The sequence below is a fragment of the Anguilla anguilla genome, chromosome 8 (assembly GCF_013347855.1).
Source record: "Anguilla anguilla isolate fAngAng1 chromosome 8, fAngAng1.pri, whole genome shotgun sequence".
Classification (NCBI taxonomy): Eukaryota; Metazoa; Chordata; class Actinopteri; order Anguilliformes; family Anguillidae; genus Anguilla; species Anguilla anguilla.
In genome coordinates, this window is record NC_049208.1 from 28,320,885 (window position 1) to 28,348,786 (window position 27,902).

General features: G+C 40.6%; 1 protein-coding gene across 4 annotated transcripts in view; it reads left to right on the plus strand.

Annotated features, from left to right (window-relative positions):
* Positions 1-25,838, plus strand: part of col8a2 (collagen, type VIII, alpha 2) — a 58,144-nt gene extending 32,306 nt beyond the window's left edge. For 2 of the 4 annotated variants that reach the window (XM_035431181.1, XM_035431185.1), the window contains 2 exons: positions 4,291-4,475; positions 16,903-18,818. In XM_035431181.1, coding sequence (XP_035287072.1) covers positions 4,319-4,475; positions 16,903-18,818 — 2,073 coding nt within the window. In that variant the 5' untranslated portion in view covers positions 4,291-4,318. Of the gene's footprint in view, positions 1-4,286; positions 4,476-16,902 lie in introns of all 4 variants that reach the window. The other 2 variants (XM_035431184.1, XM_035431182.1) reach the window with 2 other exon arrangements.
* The last annotated feature ends 2,064 nt before the right edge of the window (positions 25,839-27,902 follow it).

Here is a 27,902-nt window from a genome sequence, read left to right on the forward strand (position 1 = left end):
CCGTAAGCCAAGGCTCACACCCCGGAATGGAAATATCATGGACTATGTGTGTGGTGAAGAGGATGGGATGCTGGGGAAGTAGAAAAGTGCTCCTTGTTTCAGTTAATGTGGAAACATTTAATAATGCTGTGGGCGGCCAGTGTTCTCCATGCAGTTTATAAGCACGCTTTAAGGAATATCTGCGGCCTTCTGTTTGTTTTTCTACGCCCCCTGTGTGAACACTGCAGTCCAGTTCCAGGGGGCGGGGTGGTCAAAATGCTCAATCATTTCCTCGGCTCACCGGCGGCGAGTAGGCCGCGACACGGCCACAGCTAAGAGAAAAAATCACACTTTTTTATCATCCCCACTTACGGATACATGCCTTACAAGATCCAGAGGTTTGCGGTCTTCCAGTTACCACTTTGTTTGCGTGGTTTCACAAGTCTGTCTCTCTCTTGGCTCCTTTTCTTTTCATTTTTTTTCTGTCTTTTGGACCATATTTTTAATTAAAGAAAAAAAGCAGTCATCCATCATCTAGTACATAGCAAAGATTTTGCTGTTTTGTCTGTCTGGTCATGCATTTTTTATACTGAGACTGTTAAGATTATTTAGTTTCATAAGATGGGTAGAGATTAAATGATAAATCTGTTTCTAGTTTCTCTGTCTCTTTCTCATTCTCTCTCTCTCTTCCTGTGATATTTTTTTGGTTTGAAGGCCACCTAAATTTGGCAAAGGCCATAATGTTTGCAGTTTCTTGCTCAATAGAATGACTAATGCATGACATTTTATTCATTTTTTGGAAGCAGACTGTAATTTATATGGATATGCATGTTTCAGTACATGTGGGTATTGATTCATTTGTGTTTCTGTGTATGATTGTATGTGTGTGTGTGCTTGTGTTTCCGTGTGTGTGCGCATATGCGTGTGTTTGTGTGTGTGGTTATTTGGCCATTTCTTTATTTGCTTTACTGTATTTTTTTCTTTTTTATCTGCTAGTCATTCTGTGTATACATGTGTGTGTGGTTATGCGTGTCCCTTTGTCTGCCCTTCTGAGCGTGCCCACATGTGACTGCGTGCATGTGCATATGCGTGTGTGCGGTTTTCCAGACATACTGCGTGAGACGATAACTGCTACTTTATGTCTTCCATGCAAAGCTGAATAGAAGCCCTTGGTAAACAGATTGTGTTGGGCATGTGGAATGGGAGAAATGTCTGCCTCTGATCATGCCGAGAGCACAGACGCCTGCTCGATGGTGGTTACATGTTTCTCCACAAAACCACAACACCCCTCCCCCTCAGGAATGGTTAACTCTGGTCTGAACAGGAGCCAATCAGCACTGAGCTACTGACTGATTGCTTTTTTCTCTGCTTGGCCGCATGGTTTTCGTCTCACTTTTTGCTTTTTTTCGTGGTCTGCCCCATGATTGTGTTGTTTCTGGACCGGGGGGGCAGAGGAAGGGTGCAGAGATTTTACATGAGATGCAAACTCGGTTGGATGTGAACATTTTATTCAAGCGCTATCTCATACTCCACTCAGATTCCTGGTATACATCTCACCCAAGCTTTCCCTGTCCAACATCCTTACATGGAGTGAATGATTTGGTCAGGGGAGCGAAAGTAAGAGGGGCGGAGAGAAAACACAGGAAGCGGTTATACGGCGAAAGCTGCACCGGACCGGGCTTCGTTCCTGAGCCCGGCTGCACCAACAACACTTACTCCAGCAATAACAATAATAAAGATGAAAATAATTTGAGAGGGGGAAAAGCTGGCGAACTGCAGAGCCAGCACAGGCAGACAGCCGGACCGCAGCCCCGCGTGAGGGAGGGGTGGAGGGGGGGGGGGGCAGCTGGAGACTGCAGTGGGAGTGTCCTTTTCCATCTCTGCTTGCTCTGTCATTCCTGTGTAGGACACACCACTGGAACTGGGGAAATGAAGCTTATTGGTCGGAGTTGGAGGCCGGAGCTGACTTTGCCCGGGTTATCACTCGTGCATGCGGCTGGGAGAGCAGGGCTGGACCAGGGGCTGCTTTATCCGGTGCCCCTCAGATCACACACAAACCAGCTAGTGATGCCCATGTCGATGGTAGCTGGAAAATGCACACAGCATCTATATCTGTGTCCTTCTGACTTATAGTCTTGATTCATGTAGTGGTGTAGCAGAGGTATTGTGCATATCTTTCAATATACTCTCCTAACTCACAGAAGTGCTCAGCATGGCAAATCATGTTCTTCTGGGTCCTTGAACTTCAGCTTTAGTTCATTTGGTCCTGGAGGGCACCTCTGGTTTTCCTATTCAAAAAGATCTCAGCTGATTCAATTATAATCATGTTCCCCTACATTTAACATCAATGATAAAATCAATCATTGCAACTTTATTTCACTCAAATCTCAAAGGGAGGGAATCATGAGTATCACCTCCAGGGACTTGAAATAAATGTGTTGTGTGGTTAAAGCAGAGTGTTGTATGCTGTGTGCATAGTATACTGCTCTGAAGCCAGCCTTTGATTGGAATTTTATGTGAGTGATCCAAGCAAATTCCTGGGACCCATATTTATAGCGATGGCATTCCAAGGGGTGAGGACAGCTGACTAACCCATTGGTTCAGGTTGGAAGTGGAAGAGACAGATTCTGCTGGCATCAACACTTTCTGCTTCCGCCCTCCCTTCCCCCAGTACGTCTCTCAGTTCCTGCTCCTCATTAGAAGATGTGTAGGGCAATCACTTTGGGAGCTCCTTCCAAAACCAGTGTTTCAGCCGTGCACCTGATCAGGGCTGTGTAAATATCTAGTGCGAACAACATGAGGATGAAATTATCATTCCTTTCTGGAGTAAATGAAAGCAAACAGGCCCAGCTGTCACACAGAATGACAGGTTAAACAAACTGGGGAGCCAAGAACATGCAGCACCACCTCGGTTTGGCACCCCAGTCCTGTGCTGGGTGGGTTTAATTACAGAGGCTCCCATGTCTGCCAGTTGTGGAGGACAGCCCCTCTACCTATCGTTTTAAGAGCCTCGGTTTGTACTGGAGTGTGTGTGTGTGTGTGTGTGCGCATGTTTGTTCCTCTGTGTGTGTGGGTTCCATATACTATCACTAATTGAGTTACAATAATGGCACTTGCTGGTCTTTCCTCTGTTACAAGGAGCTGGACACCTTGTTTAGGCCACATCAGGGTGATCCTCTCTGCTGAATGTGCACATGTGTATGGTTGACATGAAGCTCACGAGATCTGGCTGCTTAGACGTGCACCACTGAAGTCTCGCGCTCACAGGCGGACTGAGGCAAGCGCACATTTCATTAGCAGATCTCCTGCAGGGAACGCAGCATGCGCTCTGCGGTGTCATTCGATATTACCTCTTTGCTTTTATATCTGAGAAACTGTCAGATTTGTCAGTTAGCCTGCAGCAGCAGTTATTAGCTGTGATATTTTATCATGAAACCATTTGGCCAACACATTTGTATTATTTTGTTTTCATTTTTGAGACATTTCCAGTTCCACGAAGGTGCTGCTGCTACAGTTTATGATGAATACTTTTAAAGCATTCCAAGACTAATTTTTCTGAATATAAATAATAATCAAAAAATAATAATATTGTAATCTGTCTGTTTTCAAGTCTAATATAAATTAAGCCCTCAGGGGCAAAGTTATCAGTAATATTCAAGTTGAAACCAAAGAATGAGAGAAGTTTAAACAACTAAAATACCAGCACCACAATGTTTTATAACTAACCAGATATTTTATCATCGTCATGGGGATGATCATTTATTTGGTTTTCAAGCAAATAAATCAAAACACATTCCATGACTTCCCTGGCCCAAATCACTGAGAATCTTAGGTTTTAAAATTTTAGAGATTACCAACTTTTGATAAAAATGTTTCAAGTTGGATTGCCCTTTGTCTTTGACACTCCAGCAATGGTCCAGTTGAAGACGACGATGGCATCATTTGGAAAAGAATATAACATTTTATAGGCACTAGTATACGTTTTATGCCAGTTTCTGTAAATAATGAGGAAAATGATATATCACTGTCTAATCCTTTTTTATATTTTTATTTTTATATCCTGTTATATCATTTTGTCTGACATACACTGTACAATTCCCTTACCAACTATGGAAAGAATATTCTCTGATGAGGACAATAAATTTTAAACAAATGAAACAAATGCAAAATCCCATGTGCACACATGTTTTAGCCTATATTTCACATGTTAAATTTACGTGAATCAGAGCTACAGGCTGTTTCCACTTCATTCCTTCATATTGATGACCTTCCCTTCCTCCCTGCCCATCCCCTTTTCCTCGACCAAGCCAGGACTGCAGGCTGTCACTCCGGGAGGCCGATGACCATGCTGCTGCTGGAGCTGTGCATGTTGCTGCTCCTGGGGGGGCGTGTCCTGGGAGGAGGTTACCCCCCCATGCCTCAGATGAAGTACATTCAGCCAATGATGAAGGGGCCTGTGGGCCCCCCCTTCAGAGAAGGCAAAGGCCAGTACTTCGGTGAGTTCGCCAATCGTCCCCGCCTACCCTGTTCTTCCACTTCAAACATGTCCCCATTGCGATGAGTAGCCACATACTAACGTAATCATGACAGTGGCTGCACTCAGAGATCTGACAAAAGGTAACCAATGGCATGGCCTATTCTAACTGCTGAGTTCACAGTCAATCGAAGCAGGTTAAGTGGATCGCTCGAGCAGCATCCTTTGTGAGATTTACCCATAATCCTCTAGTTCAGAGCTACTGACTGAATTGCAGACAGGAGGAACCCCAGGGGTATCAGCTGGACAATGAACAATGAGAGGAGTGAAAAATGGGTTGCTATTCCCTGTCTCTTGCTCAGGACAGATTTATTGTGAGCATTGTGAATGTGTCAGAGAAAGCAGGAGAAGAAGGAGCAGGAGGAGGAAGAGGGTGGATCGGTGCTCACCCTCCACAGGGGCCATACATCATAGCCCACATATTCAGTGCTCAGAGCTGGCCGGTGGACAAGTCTGCTTATTGGCGATGGGACAGCGGGGTCGAGATGAAGCCAAATCAGTGATGAGAAAGCCAGCGAGGACGAGGCAATGAGAGAGCATTCCTACACACAGGAGCTCATGCGTGAAGGGTGTTTTCTCCTGAAACAAAAGGACAGTAGAGAAAATAACTTTTTTTTTTAAACTTATCGGTCAGGTTGTTGCTTTTCCTTCATCATTACCTCAAATTTGTCCGTTGCGCGCTTGATTTCTCCGTTGTGTGTTTGATTCAGTCACCGGAATGAGACCCTGGTTGATATGGAGCCAGAGCTAGCTTATCTGAAATCACCTCACCTACAGTTGATGAACTGAATGTGCTGGCATACTGGATATAATGGCTCTGCTATGGCAGAAAGGATCTGAGCAGAGCTCTCATTGGCCCTGCCATCTCATATTAACTGTTTGACTGGGAACAGCTGTTGCTTTGGCTAATTACGCCCAGATTTTGCACTGACAGCAAAGACAGACCTCCTTCTGTTTGCATCAGCCTTGCACGGATGAATCATACACATCAAGGAAGTTGTGCTTCACTAAATATGTTAATTCTCAAGGTGCAAATCTCAAAACAATTATGTTCATGAAGGAACGAGAAATCCCTCAGACTCGCTGGAGATTTAAATCCCTCCTACACTGGAACAGACAGTTCATATATTTTCACTGCCTCACTTTTTGTGTAACTGCCTTTAGATATACTGTATCTCCCAGCCTGCCAGCACCACTCAGTAAAATAATGAATGTCAAACATTACTTTGACCTTCATATGACAGCCTTGTGCCGATTGATAAATGCAAGGCTAAATCCAACACTAGCTTGCAGGCTGTACTCACACAGTAAATTTTACAGGGTCCAGAGTTGTGTTTATTTAACCCCTTCACACGGATGCTAGATTGGGCCAATCCTTGCCCATTTAAGGGGTGCCCCATTAAAAGCTGTATAACTCCAGGTGTGAGCATCACAGAGACTTCATAAATGGATTAAATGAAGCAGGACATTAGTACCATTTACTAACCACTAGATTAATTTATTTTAATAATTTCATTAAAAGTATTGCTAAAAAATGCAATTATTTTAGCAAAAATGCAAAAATGAAGTTTTTCTTTTTTAGTTTGTAATGAAATACTGAGAGATCCATACATCCATACATTAAACAGGTAAAGTTATACATGTTCTGGATCATAACTTGGGGTCTAAGATATTTAGGGGTCAAAACATATCCAGAATCTTTCCAAAAATGAATATGCTTTTAGTCTATTATAAAGCATATACATTTGCCCCTTATAATGGTTTAAGATTAAACATTAATATCACATTGAAAAGCATTGTGACACACTGTGGTACTCATACCTAAATGTGTAATCATTCACTCTTGTATGCTTTTTCTCTACTATGTAATGTGTTGTTGCATGGGGATGGGACAACATTAATATTATATTCCACCATCAGAGATGTTTTGTCGATGGTCCCGCTTCACGTCAAATGGGTGCATGAAACATAAATATGACTGAGCCACCAACGAACAATTACCACAATGGAAATGCCATTAGAAAATAGTGCTAACCTATTCAATAACATACCAAAATAGCCAAAATATTTTTTAGCAGTTATTCTTACATATCAATGAATCAAGGATGGAATCTTATCGGTGTTCATCAGCATCCTCCTCCTCCAGAGAATCAATGCTGTGGCTTTACTCTTCTGACTTACTCCAAAAAAAGCTAGGCCTATCAGCGACATAAGCCTTAGCCATACTCAGAAGCTTTCAAGAATAATAATATTTTCCAAATGATGGAAAACAACAATTAGGTGCATGTCGTTTACTGCCTATCGCAGAGGCTGACTGTGTAGCACAGCGATGATGAGACAAAACTTTCCTGTGAGACCATTTTGACCTAAAGCTAAATTATAATATTGGCTAGGTGACAAGTGATGGCGAACCATCATAAAGCTATCTGGCATTCAAATCCGGTTTCAGATGGTCTTAGAAAGAAGCTATGTCTACACTGTACGACCACAAAATTTAAAAAAGCAAGACATGGCTAGGGAGATGAATTTGATTGAGTTATGATTTCCTGCAATCTTCTTAAATAATGTAATGACATAAATAACCAAAATTAGTGCTAATTGTATGGTATAAAAATGAGAAGGAACTATTTTTCCCAATAGAATCATTGTTTTCATAGAATTAACAACCAGAGGTTCTTGTTTAAAGTAATAATCTTGAAGATTTTCATTAAAATAAATGTCTGTTAAGTCACTATCTATCACCGAATTAGGTAACACAATGGTGATTGAGCCTATTATTATATTAATCTATATTATTATTATTATTATTATTATTATTTATGATTAAAGAACTGGGTGTCTGTGGCGACATTCCCGGGAAAAAATCACAAGCGGCGCATAGTTAGTGACGCGTTTTCCATCACCCATCAGTGGTTGATCCACCAGAGAGGGTAAACGGAGCTAATGCAACAGGCTCGCTCTTCAACTCACTTGTGTGTGAGTGGCGTACTGTTAATTCCGCCGTCTGCTAGCGTTACAATAACAGAGAAGGGGGGGGGGGGGGGTTATGGAACCCTAAAAGGTTTTTGTGTAACATGAGAGGTCATATTATTTGTTGATGTAGATTTCGTATTACATTTGATGACAATATAACGTTACTAAATTACATAGCCTAGCTATTTTCACAGCTAACGCTAGCTACCTGACCATGTCAAGAAAGGCAACATTAGTTTAAGTTGCGCACAGTAGCCGTCTCCCATATCAGGTAACGTTGCGTTAGCTAGCTAGCTAGCTAGCTAGCTATCTAATGTAATTAACACAATCTAATGTCAGCTGACAATTAGAAAAAACGCTAAACGCTACCGACTGGTACCGACCTCGCAAAACGTCTCTCGAATGCAATGCTACCATGTTGCAATGTAGCGAACTAAAGGTCAGTTCAGATCAATGATTCGCAACGAGATTGGATGCAACTTGCAAAATTCCAAGACGTCTGATTGTAAAAGTTCTAACTGCACTTGGCGATTTGACAAGGTGGGTCTTTTGAAACCCCAGGCAACGGCTTCAGGCGCTCTGCAGATAACCAGTTCACACCGCTGAAATTTTCTCTGCAACATTCTAAAACCGTTTTGTCTCGTTGCGAATCATTGATCTGAACTGGCCTTAACGTTACTGTTATTTACATTGCCATCAAGTTCATCAATATATTATAATGATCGGAAAAAAGCCGTCTTTACACAGAGCATTTACCCCAGGGTATAGGTGGAGCAGAGCCGGTCTGATTTCAGTGTAAAGATGTCAAGCCAGAGAAAACTAAATTAAAAATACGGCAGTATGGATTCGCGTTGTTATTATTTTATTACGCTTCCTCATATGTTCCTTCAGCCTTGATGCGCTTTTTTGATGAAATCTCCTTTGTTTTTGTTTTATTCTTCTTGTTATGATTGCTAATTTAACACCCAGTTCAGCTTTATTCTTGAACAGTTTAGCTAGCAAAACCAGAAACACCAGGGGTAACATTTTGCAAGGCAGGGTTTCAAAAATATCACACAACAATCATTCACGAGAACGACAGTGTTTATTGTGCACGAGATACATAATTGCACGAGCCACAGCGAATCCCGTGGATTCGTCTCTGTAGTGTAACGATGTTCATACCGGGCAAAAGGTGGATAAAGAACATCTGTGGAAATTGATCATCACTAATTCTACCCCAGGTCTGCTACAGCATTTTAACCCGGCTCGGCAGTGTAAAGACAGCTTAAGTTAGCCTAATGTTAGACAATGAATGAGTATGTACATAACGTTACTTTTATAACAACCATTTTTTATTCAGTAACTAGTAAGTATTATAGTTGGCGTGGCCCAGGTGCCAACTGACTGATGTCACACAGGCGACACTGGTTGGATCCGGTTGGATCTCTGGGAAGTGAGGTCCAAAAACACACCTGCAATTACTGCTTTTCGCCATTGGTACCGCCGAAGAGAACAAAACGGAAATCTTTGAGATTGTAACTTTATTTATTTATTTATTTATTGTGCAAATAAACTACCAAACAGAGTTTTGCATAACAACAGTCAAAATAGAACTATCAACGACAGTTTTGCTTGAAAACAGTAAAACAATACGCCTAAAGTGCCGCTGAAGAATATTTAAATTTCAGCTGATTAAGTTGATAAAAATCAATAAATATAAATGTAACTATATATAGTTATTGTTGTATAAGTGAGCCAGAAATACATAAAAGGTCACCTTTTGGCTATTGATACAGTGGTTCAGTGTAGCTGCAGCTGTTCCAGTAAGTGTTATACCATCAACGTCAGGAGAGAGTCCGTTATAAAATTTTATACAACTATGTATTAGGGAGAGTCAGTTAACTTACTAGTGTTAACTTGCCTCATTGTTGGCAACCGCTGTATAAGGTAATTAGTTGTGCAACAAGTGGGATAATCCGCTCCGAGGTGGTCAGCTATGTAAGGAATAAACTATGACAGGCTGTCCTGTTATTGGAAAATAATGTATGATGGGAGTAGTAATGCGGCTGAAGTGAAGCCATGGTCGCTTAACCACCCCAGAAGTACACTATTTTCCAATAACGGGACAGCTGGGAGGGGTTTATTCCACTTATACAACGGGTTACCAACAATTAATATATATAGTTACTTTTATTTTTATTTTTTTTAATCGACTTTATCAGCATTCAGGCCCAGAACTATCTATTTAATAAGAAATCATAAAGCACCTCACCAGATTATATCTCTGGTGCTGTACTAGGCTCTTCTTAAACTGGCTCCTAGGATGTTTACTGAAAAGGAATGATTTAACACAGAGGAAAATATTGAAATTTATTTGGTAGTGCTTGCAATACTTGACTCTTTTCTAACATTCACTAAAAATAATGATTGGATTACTGCCGCACAGAAATATTCAGTCACTTTTCTTATTTATAATTTGTTGCTAACGATAATTGTAAAGGCCATGTCATTACATGAATTATGGAATTTGTTTTACGGTTCAAGTAGTCTACATTAACTGTAGTTGGGAGCTGCATGTTTACAAATGACCCATGTCACTGTATTCATCCTCAACATTCATGCAAACTTTTACAACAAACTTGAACATCATTTGCTTCATCTCTGATTCAGACTCAGGCACACTCATGGGTCCTGACGCTTGCTCAACTGCACTGTTGCTGCGGCAACACCGACAAAGGTTCACAAAGCGTTGTATTGCCACTAAATATTTAACAAATCATGCATTACCCATGTGTTTCTCTGCATTAGCAATTGTTTTAATGTGTTGTATCCTCAACACCATCCACTTTGCATCATAGGAAAAAGGAAATGTCAATGGCCAAATGTGTTTTACATTAGTGCATGATCACATTCAGCTACATGGGAGATGTTGCCTGATTTACCATGAAAGAGGTTCAGACACTTTGTACAAAATAAATGTGCACTCACTGGCAACACGTCACCAGTATCCTTTCTGTGGTGGTTATTTACTAGACAATAAGTCAAATACATGAAAAAAATATAGACTATTACAAGCAATATTAGGCAACCAAAATCACACTGATTATATTTGATTAGCATCCCAAGCTTTCAAATGTATGCCAGGCGGAGTATACAGACAAGCAGATCGATTCAATAAAGCAAGACTCAACAAAAATGAGTTGTTAAATGTGATGTAAAACTACAGGAAGACCAATGGACAAAAGCAAACACTATCTTGGCAGAATAGCCTACAAGTTAGAAGGCCAGGAGGATGACAGGCTGGAATTAAAAAAATACAACTTTAACATCTTGAATTGGCAGACCTGCCAACCTGCATGCATTTTGTGTGCCAACTACGCAATTCTTGGTCAAAATACGCAGGTAGGAAATGCCAGCTGAAACTACGCAAAAATAAATTAATTAAAAAATGTATATATTATTGTAATTTAATTACGGAAAACAACCAATTAATACAAAACAATACCGTACATGTATTCGGTATTTAAACTACATCCCTCGGATTGAAGCAGATGCTACGACCTTGTGCTTGTGGTTCTGTAACCCCTCCCCGACCCACTCAACATCCACTGATACGCAGCGGTACTTTATTATCCACCGAGGCGTAACGCTGCATTGCTGAGGTAAAATGGGAAGTGGGGAGTAATAATCAAGCATAAAATGTGTCCGTAATGTTAACATATAAAACGGTAAAGCATGTTTGGTAACTTTACGAGATGATGCATTTCAAGGGGTATATCCTAATGAGATAAATTTGTGTATATAGTTAGCAGTCACTGAGTAGCAGTCAAGTTTGCAATTCACTTATGGTTATCAGTTTGTATAAGCACACATATCATATAATGAAATATTAATCATGAAAAAATGTTTTAAGCAGGTGTACTCAAACTTTTGACTTGAAAGTATATCATAATATAGCCCAGTGCAGTGCAAGTGATATTTTAGAATCAGGTCAAATTATACAATTTTGCCTGATAACTTTAACAGTCAAAACTAGAATTATGAAGAAAGGCTTGTGTGTGTGCAAAGCGAAGTGGTGTGAAAGCATGTGATCTAAGCGTTACACTGACTATTGTGGTACTCAAAATATTTTCCTAAGGATGGCAGGTCTGAATTGAAGGTCTAAACTAATAGTTACTCAAGATCAACATTCTCAACATCAGAGTCAAGCCAGTGTTTCAGTATGGCGAAGAGAGCTGGAAACAGTCTGAGGACACATACAGGAAACCGGGATCCTTTCACACAGATGTCCAGGAACCGTTATCCAGATGCAGTGACAGGAAATATCAAACAGAGGAACCTGGGAGATGAGCAGACCACAGAGATGTCATGACAGACACTGAGAAAAGTGAAATGGACGTGGTTTTTTCTAATTTGTTGAGAAAAGAAAGTCTATACCACCAGAGAGACACAAGCCAGGGGAAAGTAAGAGAGCAAGGCCAAAAATCCCCTGGCACAGAGTGATAGAGGCCGAATCCATGCTGGCAAAGATTGGCCTTTGAAGTAAGCCAGAACAAAATAGTACAGTGCTGATTTGTGGCAAGCTTTTGTTGAAGGAACATGGCTCCCAAGGTACAAAGAGGAACACAAGGTGTGACGGCACACAAAATTACAGCTGGAAGACTGCTTTGAGATTTGCTTGATGAAAGCATTGTTGCCCAGAGTTTCTATGGTGAACCGTGGAAATGACAAATAACCAGGATTTCAGACTACACATGAAAGCGATGGATTTAAGAAAGGGTCAATGCATCTCTTTCTAAGTGCTTCCCCCTCCCCCATTTACTCCCAAGATTGGAATGTGCAATCGTATGCAGCTGATCTCGTGCTGCAAGTGCCGCAGCCAATGTGGGAGAGTGCAAGTAATCACTCACATAGCCTGCAAGCCGAGCTTGCACAGACATGAGTCGGAGGTAGAAACTTCACATGCGGTCTGTGGGGACTGTGGGTGCTTGGTTGGCCAGCAGGGGTCATTAGAGAGCGATGAGACACAGATCTAATATCGATACTACTGCCATTATGCGTGGCTCTGAAGGGCTACCAGCCACAGTCAGCACTGGGGATTTTATCCCTGATTTTGAGTACCATCCATGCACTCCAACAGTGCTTTAACAGGAGCCTCCCAGCAGCCCGATCAATGCATCGCCAAAATGAAAACAGAAAAAAAAATAATAATAAACAGAAAAAAGCTAGCAGGTTTGATTCATGTAAACGGTTCTTTTTTCCCATTTTTTCTTGTGGAACAATGAACACCCCGTTTTCTTTTCACGTCTCTCCAGGACTGCTGCTAAAGCCTCTGTTCAGACAACTTTGGGGATCTCAGCTTGTTTTTCTTAACATATGGGAGCTGTTAGCTAGTTTTATACATGCTGGTCAGTGTATGTGTGTGTCCATGTATATATATAATTTTTTTGACAGCTGTTGAATTACCAGTCAGCTGAGTCTTTTTTTACCCAAACTCTCAAATTCAGTGTAAGTGCCTAAGAAGATAGGTATACTTGGTGTAAGTGCCTAAGAAGATAGGTATACTTGGTTTCATTGTATGTATCATACATTGTCTATACAGCCTAGACATTGCCGTTTCAAGTCTAGACCATGTCATTTGTTAACTATGAAGGGCAATCAAAAGTCATGGGACCCAGATGGCTCTGACCTCCAAAAAGTTGGTCTAGCATTTTCGATAGAATTTTCAAAAACAATTGTCATTTTCTGTGGCATTCATAACTATTTTCATTCAGCAGTATATGAATTGATGTTAAACTAAAATTACCAGTGAGTGGTGTATCACAAGTTACATTTCCATGCCGTGATCCCCATCTACTGGACTAAATGCAACATTACATTTTCAGATGTTTTTATATGCAGTACTGAATGTTTCACAATGTATCTCTTAAACCTTATTGAAGGGAAAGAAAAACATTCTGTGTTAGAATGTAAGATTGTAAAATTCTGTGTTAATTTATTATTTTTACATTGAATTTACATCCAACTTTTAAAATGTGATGCATTTTCAGAGCAGTGAATGTGGTGACCATTTACCGTGCCACACACGGCACTGCCATAGTGTTTGCAGGTCAGCTCCCAGAATTCAGGTCACATTGACTGATGATTCTCATCTCACGGCTGATATTTCCCTGATGTGCTCAAAAATGCCCTGGGCCTCATGTGCTAATAGCAGTGGATCCAGAACTACCTGTGAAGGTACCTGAACCAGGAACCAAAGCTGAACAGGAAGCTAAGAGCTGAGTGTTGCATCCAGAGCAGGTTGACCTCTAGTGAGCCGCCCACTTCCTCCTGAGGTCCTGCCTGCATCATCACCCACTTGAGTAAAGAAGGTTCTCTGCTTCTCAGTCCTGTGGTCATTCTAATTATACCCCAGTTTAGTTGGTGAAATAATCCTTCCTTCTTCACCGCAGCTGCTCTGTAGTTACAATTTTGGAAAATAGTCATGTTGCACTGACCATTCTATGCTAGTAGTCGAGGTGAGGCCATGCTACCCCCAGTGAGCAGTAACATTTGCATTGGTTAGACAGGTGATTCAGTAGTGGGACCAACCCTTTTAATGATGAGGTAGGCCCTGCTGTCACACTAGCCCTTGGAAATCAAGACCATATTCAGGCCTCAACATAGCTGACATATGTTATATTAGGTTATGGGACACAAAGGAAATCAATGAGCTTGCTCTCATGCTTTTTTTATTGTAGGAGTTATGCTTTATTTACAGGGATCATGGCAGACAGCCAAACAACACTTTTGGGACAGTACATAAAAAAAGACAGGACAGTATGATGACAAATAAAATATACATTGTTATGGTGATGTTGCTCAGTGATTGTCCTATAATAGAGCCAGTTTCCAACATGGATAGGAAAAGGAGGACTGTTCTTGGTATAACTCTTTATTTTGGGGCAAAAAAGGCAACAAAATAAATTTCTCATTTTCCATGTCCATGTTGTGTTGTTGGGTTGTGTCGTGTTACATCTAGTTTAAAATTCTGTCAAATATAACGGTGAAAAGTTAAATAATTTTAAACTTCAACAACAAATGCTGTCTGCTGTTGCCATCAATGGCTTGGTAATGGTGTTCTTCTCCTCTTGTCTGTCCCCACAATGTTAATGCATGGTTTCATAAATTAATTCATCGATTAATCATCCCTCACAAAATTCCTTTGGAAATTTCATCTTGTTATGGGATTGTTGTTTGCTAAATGTATTATTATATTTTTTTATCTGATGTGACATTTGTTAGGGCATCTCAAAGACATCGATCACATCATTTAACCCTAGCCATACAAAGCTAACAGTAATTTTGTTGTTCATAGGGTTCTACTTTTCCAGTTTCACTTTGACCTAGCCTTGCAATCTCAATCTGAGATCAGATGAGTAAATACTTGAATTGTCTTACTGCCGTGAACACTTGTATTTCCTATTAAACATATGGCACATCACTGCAATTAGGTTTTTTCAGTGGATAGAACTTCTGCCATACGACATGTCCAGGGGCATATTTAAGCCTTGCAGCCAGACATTTGTTATTGTTTATCAGGGGGATAAACTGAAGAACAGGGTGAGAATCCTAATCCTAGTAATGTGACGTGGTAATAGTAGCCTGGATTAACTGGAGTGAGGTTTGATCACAAGATCCAATCAATACCCTTGCATGAAACACCCAGAAGATATTTGCCTCCAAACAACTTATCCTCTCTGCATTTATATGTTACATTAAGTCATGCATTTGTTTCTGAACTTTTGTTACATCCATCAACAACCACAAAATAATATTCCATTTCCCTCTCAGAAAAAGGGCAATGTGTTAAATCAGCCCAGTTTTGGCTGAAGATGTCATGCACCTTGTACAGTATATCCATGAAGTGCATACTGCAATTCAGAACAGTGAAACTGAATCAGTGTTGATTCTACTAATTTTACTTAATCATCTGAGTAAAGGTTGTGAAAGCTATTCCATTTGTATAGCCTATTCATATCCACAGTTTTTGCTATCTTCAGAAAGCAATACATTTCAGATAGCTTGGGTCAAAACTGGTTATGTGGCAGCGTTCTAGCAACATCATATTAAACTCCTTGCAAATAAAGTGAACAGTGGATATTTAACCTCTTTTTAACCATAGAACACAAATGGTCTTATAACATTGAACAAAATGGTCATTTTTCGCTAATATATTAATTTGCCATTCAAATTGACTATATAGATAGCATATATTTCAAACACGACAGATGAGGTCCAGGTTAATCCACCTGAATGAATCTCTGCTCCACTGGAATGCTACACAAACCTCAACATAGCCAGAGCTGAATTCCTGACATATGCCTGCATGACTGAGGAACATTGCACTTGTGCAATGAATGCACACGTGCAGGATTATCACATTCCAAGCATACTTTACCTTGTGGTTTAGAAACAAATCCTGTCCTGGACTCCACACTGACATACAAATTACATGTCCAGACATGTTTAAAATAATTTTAATTTTCAAACACTGCTTCACTGAAGAAATATCTCTGACATGTTAGAGTTGTAAACAAAATTTGCCCTTCTGATTTGAAGCATATTTTCTGGGAAATAAAAGATTGAAACCTGTGATCTTCTTTTCAGTGGTATGTTATATGTGTTCCAGCTGCATTGTGTTAGTCATATAATTAGATTAAATATGTGGTCAAAGCCCAGAGCAACAGATGTTTTTACAGACTGGCATACAGGCTCCAATTATTAAACCATTTGAAACATTGTCAATTATATTGCTCCCCATAAAAGGAAACCAGTGTTCTCCAGTTTGCGCTCCATAATTTCAAGTAGCAGTTCACACCGTGGTGCAAGAACCCTTTGTAAATTAGGGATAATTATTTTGATGAATAAGTAAAGGTCCCTGCCCAAAACACAGTGCCAGTTTCTTCTGATAAGCGTGTCTGGGCGCTGATAGTGCAAGCTGATGTAGGGTGTGGTAAAAGGGAAGGTACGCTGGTTTCCCATTCAAAAATTATTTGAAAATGTATTCAATTGTTTAGAAGTATAGTTTAAGTATAGCAATTGCTTCTATTCTTTCTTGAAAGGACAAGGACTTTGAACACAATGAAAAAACCTGGATCTGTCCAGAAGTGGATTGCACCCAGTTCTTTATAAGCATTTGTACTGCACATCTACTGGGCTAGGTTCCTGTGGTGACAGGCAACTCAGAAGATAGAACTTAGCTTTGGCAGCCTGCATACTGTATGTTGAGCTCCTAAGCAGATGTCATTGTTGTCATTATTCACATACCACTAAGGCTGAACATTGTCCTGCCGAGCTTAAAAAAGAAACTTCATTTTAAAAGAAACTTCATTTTGAAATGGGTGAGGTTGTGGTTAATTGATGATGTAATACGCTATGCTTCTCTGTTGCAGATGTTCCACCAATGATGGAGGTAAAAGGAGAGCCTGGCCCACAAGGAAAGCCGGGCCCCAGGGGCCCAGCAGGTCCCCCGGGCCTCCCAGGAAAACCAGGGCTTGGAAAACCAGGACTCAATGGTCAGCCAGGTCCCCAGGGGCCTCCAGGATTCTCTGGAATTGGGAAACCAGGTCTACCTGGTCTTCCCGGAAAACCAGGGCCAAAGGGTATGGTTGGGCCAAAGGGCGAGAATGGCCAAAGAGGGGAGCCTGGACTAAGGGGGTTACCAGGGCAACCTGGGCTCCCAGGCCCAGCTGGCCTGTCTCTGAATGGCAAGCCAGGGCTTCCTGGGGGAAGGGGCCCCCCAGGATTCCGAGGGGAGCCAGGACAGAAAGGAGGCCCAGGAGCACCTGGCGATCGTGGGCTGAAGGGGGAGAATGGCAATGGCAAACCAGGTCCACCTGGTATCAGGGGCGCTCCTGGTCTTAGAGGGCTTCCTGGTGCTCCAGGCCTACAAGGTGTGGGGAAACCAGGTCTGAATGGGCTGCCTGGGCCAGCTGGGCCTAAAGGTGATCAAGGGGTTCCAGGATTACAAGGTGGATCAGGAGAGCCTGGGGCCCCAGGGCTACCGGGCCAGCCAGGGCCAAATGGATTCGGAAAACCTGGATTAGATGGTTTGCCTGGTGCCCCAGGTCCCCTGGGACCAAAGGGAGAGCCAGGATTGAGGGGTATGCCAGGGTTCCCAGGGAGTCCTGGCTATGGGAAGCCTGGATTTATTGGGCAGAAAGGAGACCGTGGCCCCTCAGGCTTGCCAGGAGGTCCTGGGGAAAAGGGGGAACAAGGAATGGAAGGACAGCCAGGTAAGGCAGGTCTGGATGGACTTCCAGGGCAACCAGGTATTCAGGGCCCCATGGGGCTCCCCGGAAAGCATGGGATGCCTGGTCTGAAGGGAGAAGGGGGTCCTAAAGGGCACCCAGGTCTTCCAGGGATCAGAGGAGATCAGGGTCCAAGTGGACTGCCAGGAAAGCCTGGAAACCCAGGTGAGAGGGGTCTTCCTGGTCCAAATGGGGCTTCAGGAAAACCAGGCCCTAAAGGGGAACCTGGCCATATTGGCCTGCCTGGGAACCCAGGCCTGTTTGGTCCAACAGGGCTAAAAGGAGAAGCAGGTTTCACTGGGGCTCCTGGGCCTCGGGGTCAGTCTGGAATTCCAGGCCTGCAAGGGGGCTCAGGTCCCATGGGGCCGCAGGGCATTCCTGGCCTCAAGGGGGAGCCTGGCCTGCCGGGGCTACCAGGGGTGGGAAGGAATGGTGAACAAGGGGTCCCAGGGCCACAGGGGCCTCCAGGAAAACCAGGTCCAGCAGGGCTTAATGGCATCGCTGGCCCCCCTGGCCCACCTGGACCCCCTGGCCCACCTGGCACAATCATAAATGGTGATACTCAGGTGTCTGGGCCGCAGGAATCCAACATTGGAGGGGAGTCCATTCAAAATGGGAAGAACGGGAAGCCACAGTTTGGGCGGGAACATCTCTCAGCATCTGTGGCTCCAGCTTTCACCGCCATCCTTACCACACCCTTCCCTCCATCAGGCATGCCGATCAAGTTCGACAGGACTCTGTACAATGGGCAGAATGCCTACAATCCCACCACTGGCATCTTCACTAGCCCTCTGTCTGGCGTCTACTATTTTGCCTACCATGTGCACGTAAAGGGAACCAGCCTGTGGGTGGCACTCTACAAGAACAATGTGCCCGCCACATACACCTATGATGAGTACAAGAAGGGCTACATGGACCAGGCATCAGGCAGTGCAGTGCTGGAGCTCAAAGAGAATGACAAGGTGTGGGTGCAGATGCCCTCTGACCAAGCAAATGGGCTCTACTCCACTGAATACATTCATTCCTCCTTCTCAGGGTTCCTGCTCTGCCCCACATAACGTCACCGTTCCAACACCCCGCCCCCCCCACTTCCTCCCCCTCCCCATGCACCCAAACCAAACCTCCACTCCATCAGCAGCCATAAAATACATGTAACAACAAAAAGACTTGTGAATGAAAGATAGGAAGAAAAGTCAAAAGCAGAAGGATATTTCATACTGTGTCAGCATTTCTCTCCCTCTTTCAAATTTTTGTTTTGATTTTGTTTAATTATTGGTTTTAATTTTAGTCAATATTATTATTGTTATTATTATTTTTGTTGTTATAATTATTATTACAATTGTTGTTATTATTTTGCTGTTTTGGCATTATTGATGTTTTTGTTTTGTGGAATCAGACTATTAAGTACCTTACTTTGCAAGTGATCGCTATTAAATTTACCCCATATGACTGCACACCCTTCAATACATTTGACACCAAGAAAGCCACACAGCCACATGCTGGGCTTGAGAGATTTAATTGGCTGCAGTCACAGACTTCTGGCCTATCACAAGCCACTGCTTGTCTCTAAATCCATTCTACAATTATCCTTACTTGCTTTAATTAACTCAATATTTCACATTCAAAATGAGAACAATGCAGCTGGATCAAACAGAGCACAATTGGGGGTGTATCTTCTGAGATAAATCCATATATCTTTACATATAATTATTATTATTTGCCTACCAGTACTTTTAAAAGTTTGAGTATCCTTACTGGGTATCCAAGACTTTACATTTGGTGCTAATTGCCTGATTCCACAATAACTATATTGACAGCATTGTAATAATGCCGGAAGTTGATGGTTCTGAATACTGTATTGTACTTGATGCTGATGAATTCAACACATTTTCCTCGCTTTGCAACTATTACGACCACAAAACTAGCAACAGAGCCTACACTATTATCTGTACAATGTAATCAATCTGTTTTAGGACCCTGTTTCTAAAGTGTCACTGATAACACTATATTGTTAGGAATATACATATTAAAGGATCAGTAACACAAGTGAAGCATTAATAAATTAACAAACACGGGACAGTTCATGGATTGAAGGTGTGAGCTTCATGTATTTGGATCAAATGAATGAAGTGAGCAGAGCTTGACATGAACTTTTTGCCTCACCAGCCACTGTGGCCAGTGGTTTCTCAAAGTCAGTAGCCACTCAGCATTTTCACCAGCCAAAATCTTACCTCCCCCAAAACGTAAAAACTATAGCTTAGGTAATTGGATAATGTATCTGCATGCATTTGTTCAGGCATAACATTTTACTTGAACAGGAACCATTACGGCTATCCAACCTTAGTAAACTCTGTGTGTGTGTGTGTGTGTGTGTGTGTGTGTGTGTGTGTGACTGAGTAGAAAAATCTATCCAAAAAATCTTAAAAGCTGTCTTCAACAAAGCATGCACTTCTAGATCATTTATTTGACAACATCTGTGTATTGCAGATATTTGCCATGAATATTAACAAAGTGTCATTTCCAAGAATGATGAGTACATTGATCCACAATTTAAAATAATGTTGATAGAACAAGCACAAAATTACTTTATTACTTGCCAACAGATGAAGAGAACTGGCTATATCGGATGGTGATGAGCATTATGTGACGTTTGGTGAAACCCGGCTAGCTTTAGTTGAAAGGTAAAAGTTTCCTAGCTGACTTGGACATGGCCAGGCTATATCTAGGTAAAACCTGAGCTGAATTAAGCTAACCTAGTCCATTTATGTCTAAATATTTCTCAACCTAGACTTCCACCTCTCTAGAATTCCATCTAAATTTGGGCTTGTGCTCACTCGGAAACTAAAGAGACTTTGAACACATGGATGTACATCTGTCCAAGTGACAATTGTCTGTGGTTGAAGTTCATGCTCCTTTACCAAACCGTTGCTCTTTTCTGTATTTGGTGCTGCAATCATTGTCACTTCTGTGTTTCCCAATCATAACAGGAGAATCTGAATCCCTCTCCACTGGCGTGGAATGTCACTTTGAAACCGCAGTGAGCATAGGTGTAGCCTACACACATTTGAACATGCAGCGTTGTGTTTAGCTGTTGTTTGATTTCGGCTGAGTTTGTCTTCTCCCACTGAAGAAGCGAGAGCAAGGGGCGAAGTCGATGGCAAATGTGATGAGCTCAGTGTGCACAAAAGGTCACCTGCCAAAGTGGCTATTAAGAGTGAACACGTTAAACGCCTTTGCTAAATTCTACCCACATTTGGTGGATGGCGGGTGTTATTGTCATGCCCTGAAAGTGAGAGAAGCCATTTTGTCATCATCTGTGAACAGTAGCTTCCAAAGTTTTAGAAGGTCAAAGTGACACCTTTACAACCATTTAAACCATTATGGTTTATGGGTGATCAACCTCATGGATAACTCAATATCACAGATACACATATATCAAACCTGCAGATGGCACAATAAGATTAGCTTTATTTCACGACATACAGTAATTACTTGAAGTCAATTTCCTTACCCATTTGACAGTGGTCTTCAAAAATACATAGCCTAGATCCTCTTTTTTTCCAGGGGGCCACACATTGAACATCATCCTGAGCGTGACGTGACCAAGATACAATAATTAACACAGTGACACAAATAACAAATAGTCATGTGGAAAAATTCAGGACACTTAAACCTTATAGCTTGGTACTAATAAGCATGACTGGTATTTATGAAGTCTAAAAGCAATCCATGTTCAGGAGGAGAAGCCCAGTCAAAATCATCTGATGCATTATATTGTATGCCTGAACAACTTATATCTTCTATTTAGCTATCTTTGCTTGGAAGACTGGTATTATTGTGACACCCTACCAGTACACATATGTATGACAAATCTGGCAAATCAGAAGCCTGAAGAATTTTTAAGAATCTTTAAGTGAAAATTAAGATTTTTGCATCAAACTTTGCATATTCACAGATAAGAGCTCATATGGGCAAATTATATATATAATGATATCAACACATTTTTCCAGCAGAAATGATACTGTTATCTTAAGGCTTCATAATGTTTAATCTTGAGTTTCTTTAGATGTGCATATCAGTAGGTTACAATTTTGGTGCACAAAACAGGAGTGCATGTTTGCTTTCTGAATAATGTATGTGAAATCATTAAGATATAACCTGAATACGGATGCACATCCTCAAACATTAAACATTAAACAATGTCTATTTTCCATTTACCACAGTTGTGAGTTGTGTAACAAAGAAAACAAATAATGATGGGTAATAAGAGAACCATGTGACCGTATCCTCACATAAACATCCACATGATGTTTGATCCATTGGCAGAAAAGGACACCTGTGAGATTATGAATGGTCTATGAATAACCAGGTCACAACTGTTTTTTTATGTATCTACAACCTCCCCTGACATAATCACGCACACACATACATACACACACACACACATATACAAACACAGACTCCCTCACACCCCATGCGTCAGCAAGCTTAATGATGAACTGTTCCACGATGGGGCAATCACACAGTAAATCCCATCAGAAGTTAATATTCAAACCCACTACTTCCTTTTACCTAAATTCCTAACTTTCCACTTGCCTGGACTGATTTGGCCCAGGTGTTGCCCAGTGGGATCACAGTAAAGCATTACTGATATGAAGGATATCTCTTGTCTATTGAGGATATAGAATACGGTACTAATGCATGGAGTGTCAGGTGGAATTGTAGATTTTCTTTTGGGAAACCAAATGATGTTTGTGTATGTAACAGAAAATAGGACTGCTACAGAAAGTCATGTCACCTCCTGTGTCAGGCTCAGAGGGTCTATTGCTTAATTGCAACGTGTTTGCGCTAGGACCAATGAACAGTTAGTGTGATGGTTAAAATAACTTTCATTTTGCCTACTTTTGCAACAAAGATAGCAGAAGCTTTATAAAACAATATGATGCAAAAATAAACAAACAAACAAAAAAATAATGATGATATCATCCAGAAATTCAGGCACAAAGTAGGTTAATATATAAGCATTGTAAATTAGCAACATAAAGGCTTTTGTTGAGTGAACTTAGGTTTTACGTTAATCATGCAAACAGTGTATAAAATCCCGCTTATTGCAGCCTAGCCTGTCTATTATAATTTGAATGGGAAACAGTGTGTACACAGATTGCATACTAGAGATTGTTGTGCTCCTTCAAAAAACATTTTGATATGCTGATATATATGCTTTCTAGTATTTCATGTGATTCTTTAGAGTTACGTGTTCAGACATGGTTCTAAAGCTGGACAGGAAGTCTTATCTCCAGTCAGACGGCAACACAAAACAAACAAACAAGCAAATAATAAACAAACAAACAAACAAACCCAGTTGGTGTGATGAGGCTGAACCTTGATATATGATATGTTGTGATATATGTGGAGACAATACATGTCAGTTCCCCATATTGTCATCCCTGCTTGTTTAATTGTGGCCACTGTCTGTGCACTCTGCCTATCTAAGGCTAGTTCCTCTCTTTGAACTCAGCTTTTGCTAGACCTGGATACAGCAGGAATGCATACACATTTGAACTGACCATGAGCCAAGGACCTGGGTCTTCCATTATAGTGGGCTTGACAATCATGCTGTAGAATGTATGCCTATTTGAAAACAGTGCTCTCAAACCCTGTTCAGCATTCTGTTTGGAGGCCAGTTTATACAATCACAGACATGTGCCATGACCTTTCCTTCATGTGAAAGTCCTCCTGAGCGATCCTGTTTTTTGAGTTCAATTCAATTTCGAGTCGGTTTTTAGAAATTAATTTTTTTGTTTTTTTTTTTAATAATGAATGTACCATGAAATAATGACTTGAGAAATTCTTTTTCAATATTTTCTTTTTTAATTTTTTTGAAATGTTAAACACTAACATAACAAAACTGCTTTAAACCTGGCTATTTTCAAAGGCTCCAATGCTGTGGCTGCATATTACAGAAAATCACTTCCATAAATTATCATCACTTTGGCCTTTAAAAATGTATGTGAAATTCAGGAGTGTATATTTCACTTTTTATTTGGTAACATCCCTTTTCGACACTATTGGCTCTGGAAGTAAAGAGAATTTGTTTTTGGCAGGTGAACATTACCATCCTACTGTTTTCAGTGTTCCTCGCGAACCACGTTAGAAAGTTAACTAGCAATGTCGACAAAATCATTAGACCAATTTCAAGGAAGATATAACATTCTATCGAGTAAATCCTACAGGTTTGTTAGAAGTGCTGTTATGAAATATGTGTGCGTTTTTGGTTGGAGTCACACAGTAGGTCTACATAGACCTCTTTGGTTCAGCTCAATGGATACTAGGCGCAATGGATTATGATCATTGTAGTTATTGTGTTGCTTATTTTCTGTGCAAGCTGCGTTGTGTAGCTGCCTTTTAAACTTAAAACTTAAAAAATTACTTAATTATTATTTGCTATGAAAATCGATTAATTATTTAAGCACCGAAAAAAACACAGAAATGTCATTAATCGCTCAGCACTACCATAAAGTCACAACGTGCATTTTATTAAGAGACTTTCATTGACAGAACATGCATGTTCTAAGTATAAATACTGTGATATGTGATATACAGACTTGCAATTAACCCAGGGGGAGTATGTGATTAGGTGTACTAACTATTCATTAACCAGACATTTACCACTTTATTGGAGAAGATCATGGATGGATACTCGTACTGTAATACTCCAGCAAAGGGGTCTAACCACAGTGAAACAACAGACATATCACTAATCCTCTTTTGACAATGAAATTACATTTTACGCTGGACAGACATTAGTATTATAAATGCAATTTTGCTACAATCAAGAAGGTTAATTTAAATAACATTAAAGTAATACACTATATTGCTGGTTACTTGTTAGATGCAGGAACACAGCACAAAAAGTGCCATTTATAGCAAATATATCTGCCATGCCCTGATTGTATGAAACCAAATCTGGGGTGGTGACAAGTACTTCTCTTACAGGGAGAGCAGTTGCTGTCTGCCCAAATAAGTTTTTTTTTTTCTTTAATTTGAGCCATACTCGCACACAGTACTGTATTCTTAATTAAAGCATGATTAGTGATTATTTTCCAAATACTATCCCAGTATAATTAGATATATGATAATTGACTACGTAAATAAATACAAATAAAAATGAATAAAAAAACAACCCTAAGTGCCCTTGAAAGCACCTCGACACCAGCTTGGTTCATAAAATAACTTATGCCTTAAAGACAGTATTCTTATGTGATTATTGCACTCTCACTGGCTCCGTGCCCACAAACAACATACACGATTAACACAAAGTTTTGTAAATTATAATTGTTGTGAGTTTCCTAGACAATGCAAGGCTTGTTCTTGTTGTGTATGACACTTTTTACCTTTTTGTCTCCTATTTCTAAATATAACATGGCACATAGAATCTTCATGTTGCCATTTATTTGTGTTTGTATTTCTGTTGAGACCGAACGCATTGCATAATCGCATTGTTGCACACTATGCCGCGAGTGTGTAAGAGACAGTACAAAAAATATATAATAATAATAAAAATAAACCCTGGATGTCAGATACAATGTATTCTTTTTTCTTGACAACTGATATCTGTTCTTGCTTTTCAGGATGGGTTAAAAATGTGCTTCGGTTTTTAAGGGATATTAATTTTTTTTATAGTATTAAGATAAATGAAAGCGGCCATTCCCATTTGCACATGAAATTAATGAAGATATATTTATACATTTGTGATTCTAAGTTAACAGGAATATCCACACTGACCACCGGAGTCCGGAAAGTATAATTGGTATTTTACTGCAATGATGAGTACAGTGCATTTAGAATTAGTAAGCACTAGCGTTGCTTGTGAAGGATTACCATTGTGTACATTATTTTCCTATTTTTTGTGTAATGTACTATATATCATGCTATTTTTTCCTTTGTGAATGGCTATTACATGCACTGTATGTAATAGAATTTGGGTATAAATGCACTCTGATTGAAAATGTTTTGTCTGTTTATACTAAATCTACAGTTCCTGATTGTATTGATACATCAATAAATACTTTCTTGTATAACTGTGTCCAATCTTTATAATATTTATTTAAATAATTTTGAAGATCTAGTGGGTCTGTTGAAGGATGGCACAACATTGCACAAATTGCACAGTTGTGTCACACAGGTCCAGCTTGAATTTTAAAACTATATCACTGCTCTGTTACACACAGTAAAACAAAATATGCCTTCATGAAATGCAGGCAACATAAAATCATATAACATGATTATACGAGCAGAGTATAGTCAATCACAACTGTGGTACTTCTTTGAGCTTAGTCTACACATTTAGTATGAAATCCACAAGCATTTTGTAAATGAGGCCCATGGTCTGGAGCACGCACGGAGTACGATTTTCACTGTGCAAGTGCAAGGTTTATGATTTTGGTAGGCAGAAATTGTGACCACGTGTGGAAAAAATGGTTTAACACTAAAATAGTAATGAAAATTACGATGACATCCTGGCAACTGGTTTCCAGTAAGTTACTTTAAATTGATTTACTGTGTTAATACTGTGGTGTGAAATACAGTAACCATTACTTTGCTGTAAATACAAACACAGTATAACACTGTAATTGCTAATTGTAAAATACAAAGCTACTGCAAAATCTATGTAGCAAGCAATGAACCGTAAGACCTGGACACAGGTATCCTGGGTGAGAGTCAGCCACACTAACCACTATGCTGAAGATGAACTCACCTGTAGCAGAGCAATTAGGCAGCCCCACCAGCAGATCGCTGCACTGCTCCCTCTCATCCCCAGGGTGTCACACTCACATGCTACTCACAGGGTGCCGTCCGTCATGAGGCACCGCCCTGCCCGTCGAAGGCTGACCTTCTCAATTCTACTTCGAGCAGCACTGTGGCGAGCGATGATCTGGCAAGGCACAAAATGATCTGGCAAATCAGTTCTCCCAGGTGAGAGGTGGCCACGCTAACCACTGTGTTAAAGATGAATTGACCTATAGTAAAGCGGCTAGGCAGCCCCACTAATGGATCGCTACATCGACAGTTAACTGCTGGATTGCTACCAATCAGTACCATTACTGTAAATTACTGTACATCAAAAATTTGAAATAGCCTACTGTTGTAAGTTCTGTTGGGGAGTCATTAATAGCTTTGCCAATCAAAGACCAAGTATTATCTGATGAAGGATGCCACGTGGGGATTCAGGAGCGCTGCTTTCTTCTGGACTGTCTGTATGGTCCGATGGATGATGTGGACCTTCAAGGAACACTTTCTGCTGTTCCCAGGGTTGATCCGCACAACAAACCTGAAAATACAAGCAATAACTGAGCTCTGTTTGATGGATTTCATCTCTAAGACAAGAGCAATGTGCTCTGAACATGTGGATTGTTGGACCGAGCAGAGAAATGGGCTATGCCACACACAGACTAGAAAGTGGCATTGGGTATCGAGCTTTGATTTTTTTCAAAAATCACTGTCTATTATAAAGAACAATTTCAAGCAATGAAGACCCTCCCAACATCATCTAAATTTAATTAATTTTCCTCTGGTACACAGGTACAACATCCCTAGTCTCAGCTAATGTGAACTTAACTTGTTGTAAACTCACCGCCAATGATGGGAGTCCATGCAGACTGACGGTTCTCTCCCTTAAAAGGATGAGTGTCAATCCACAAATCTGAAAAACATGAAAGCACTTGTAGAGTGTTTCACATTGCTGTGACACTGAAAGGAACATCAAACAACTGTTATAAACTTGAGTGAGACATCCAATCTCTTAAACTAGTCTAAATATCCACAGAAAATGTATGTATGGTGTGTTTGATAAAGAATATATAATTGAAAATGAATAAGTTTTATTCAGTAAAACTAATTTGAGCAGCCTGGGGCAATGCAAAAGGAACCTCTGTACATTCTTTTTCTTCTCACGATTCATCATTGAGCTCGTTGAAATTCTGCTATCTCAGCAGCTGAGACGAACCAGTGATGTCACAACCTAGCTTGTTCAAAGATGGCTGTGCGCTTGTGCAAAAAAATCACATTTAGTTTATTTTTCTGGCAAATACTGGTCAATTTCTGATTTGAATACAGTGCCATGCCTTATCTAAGTTAAAAAA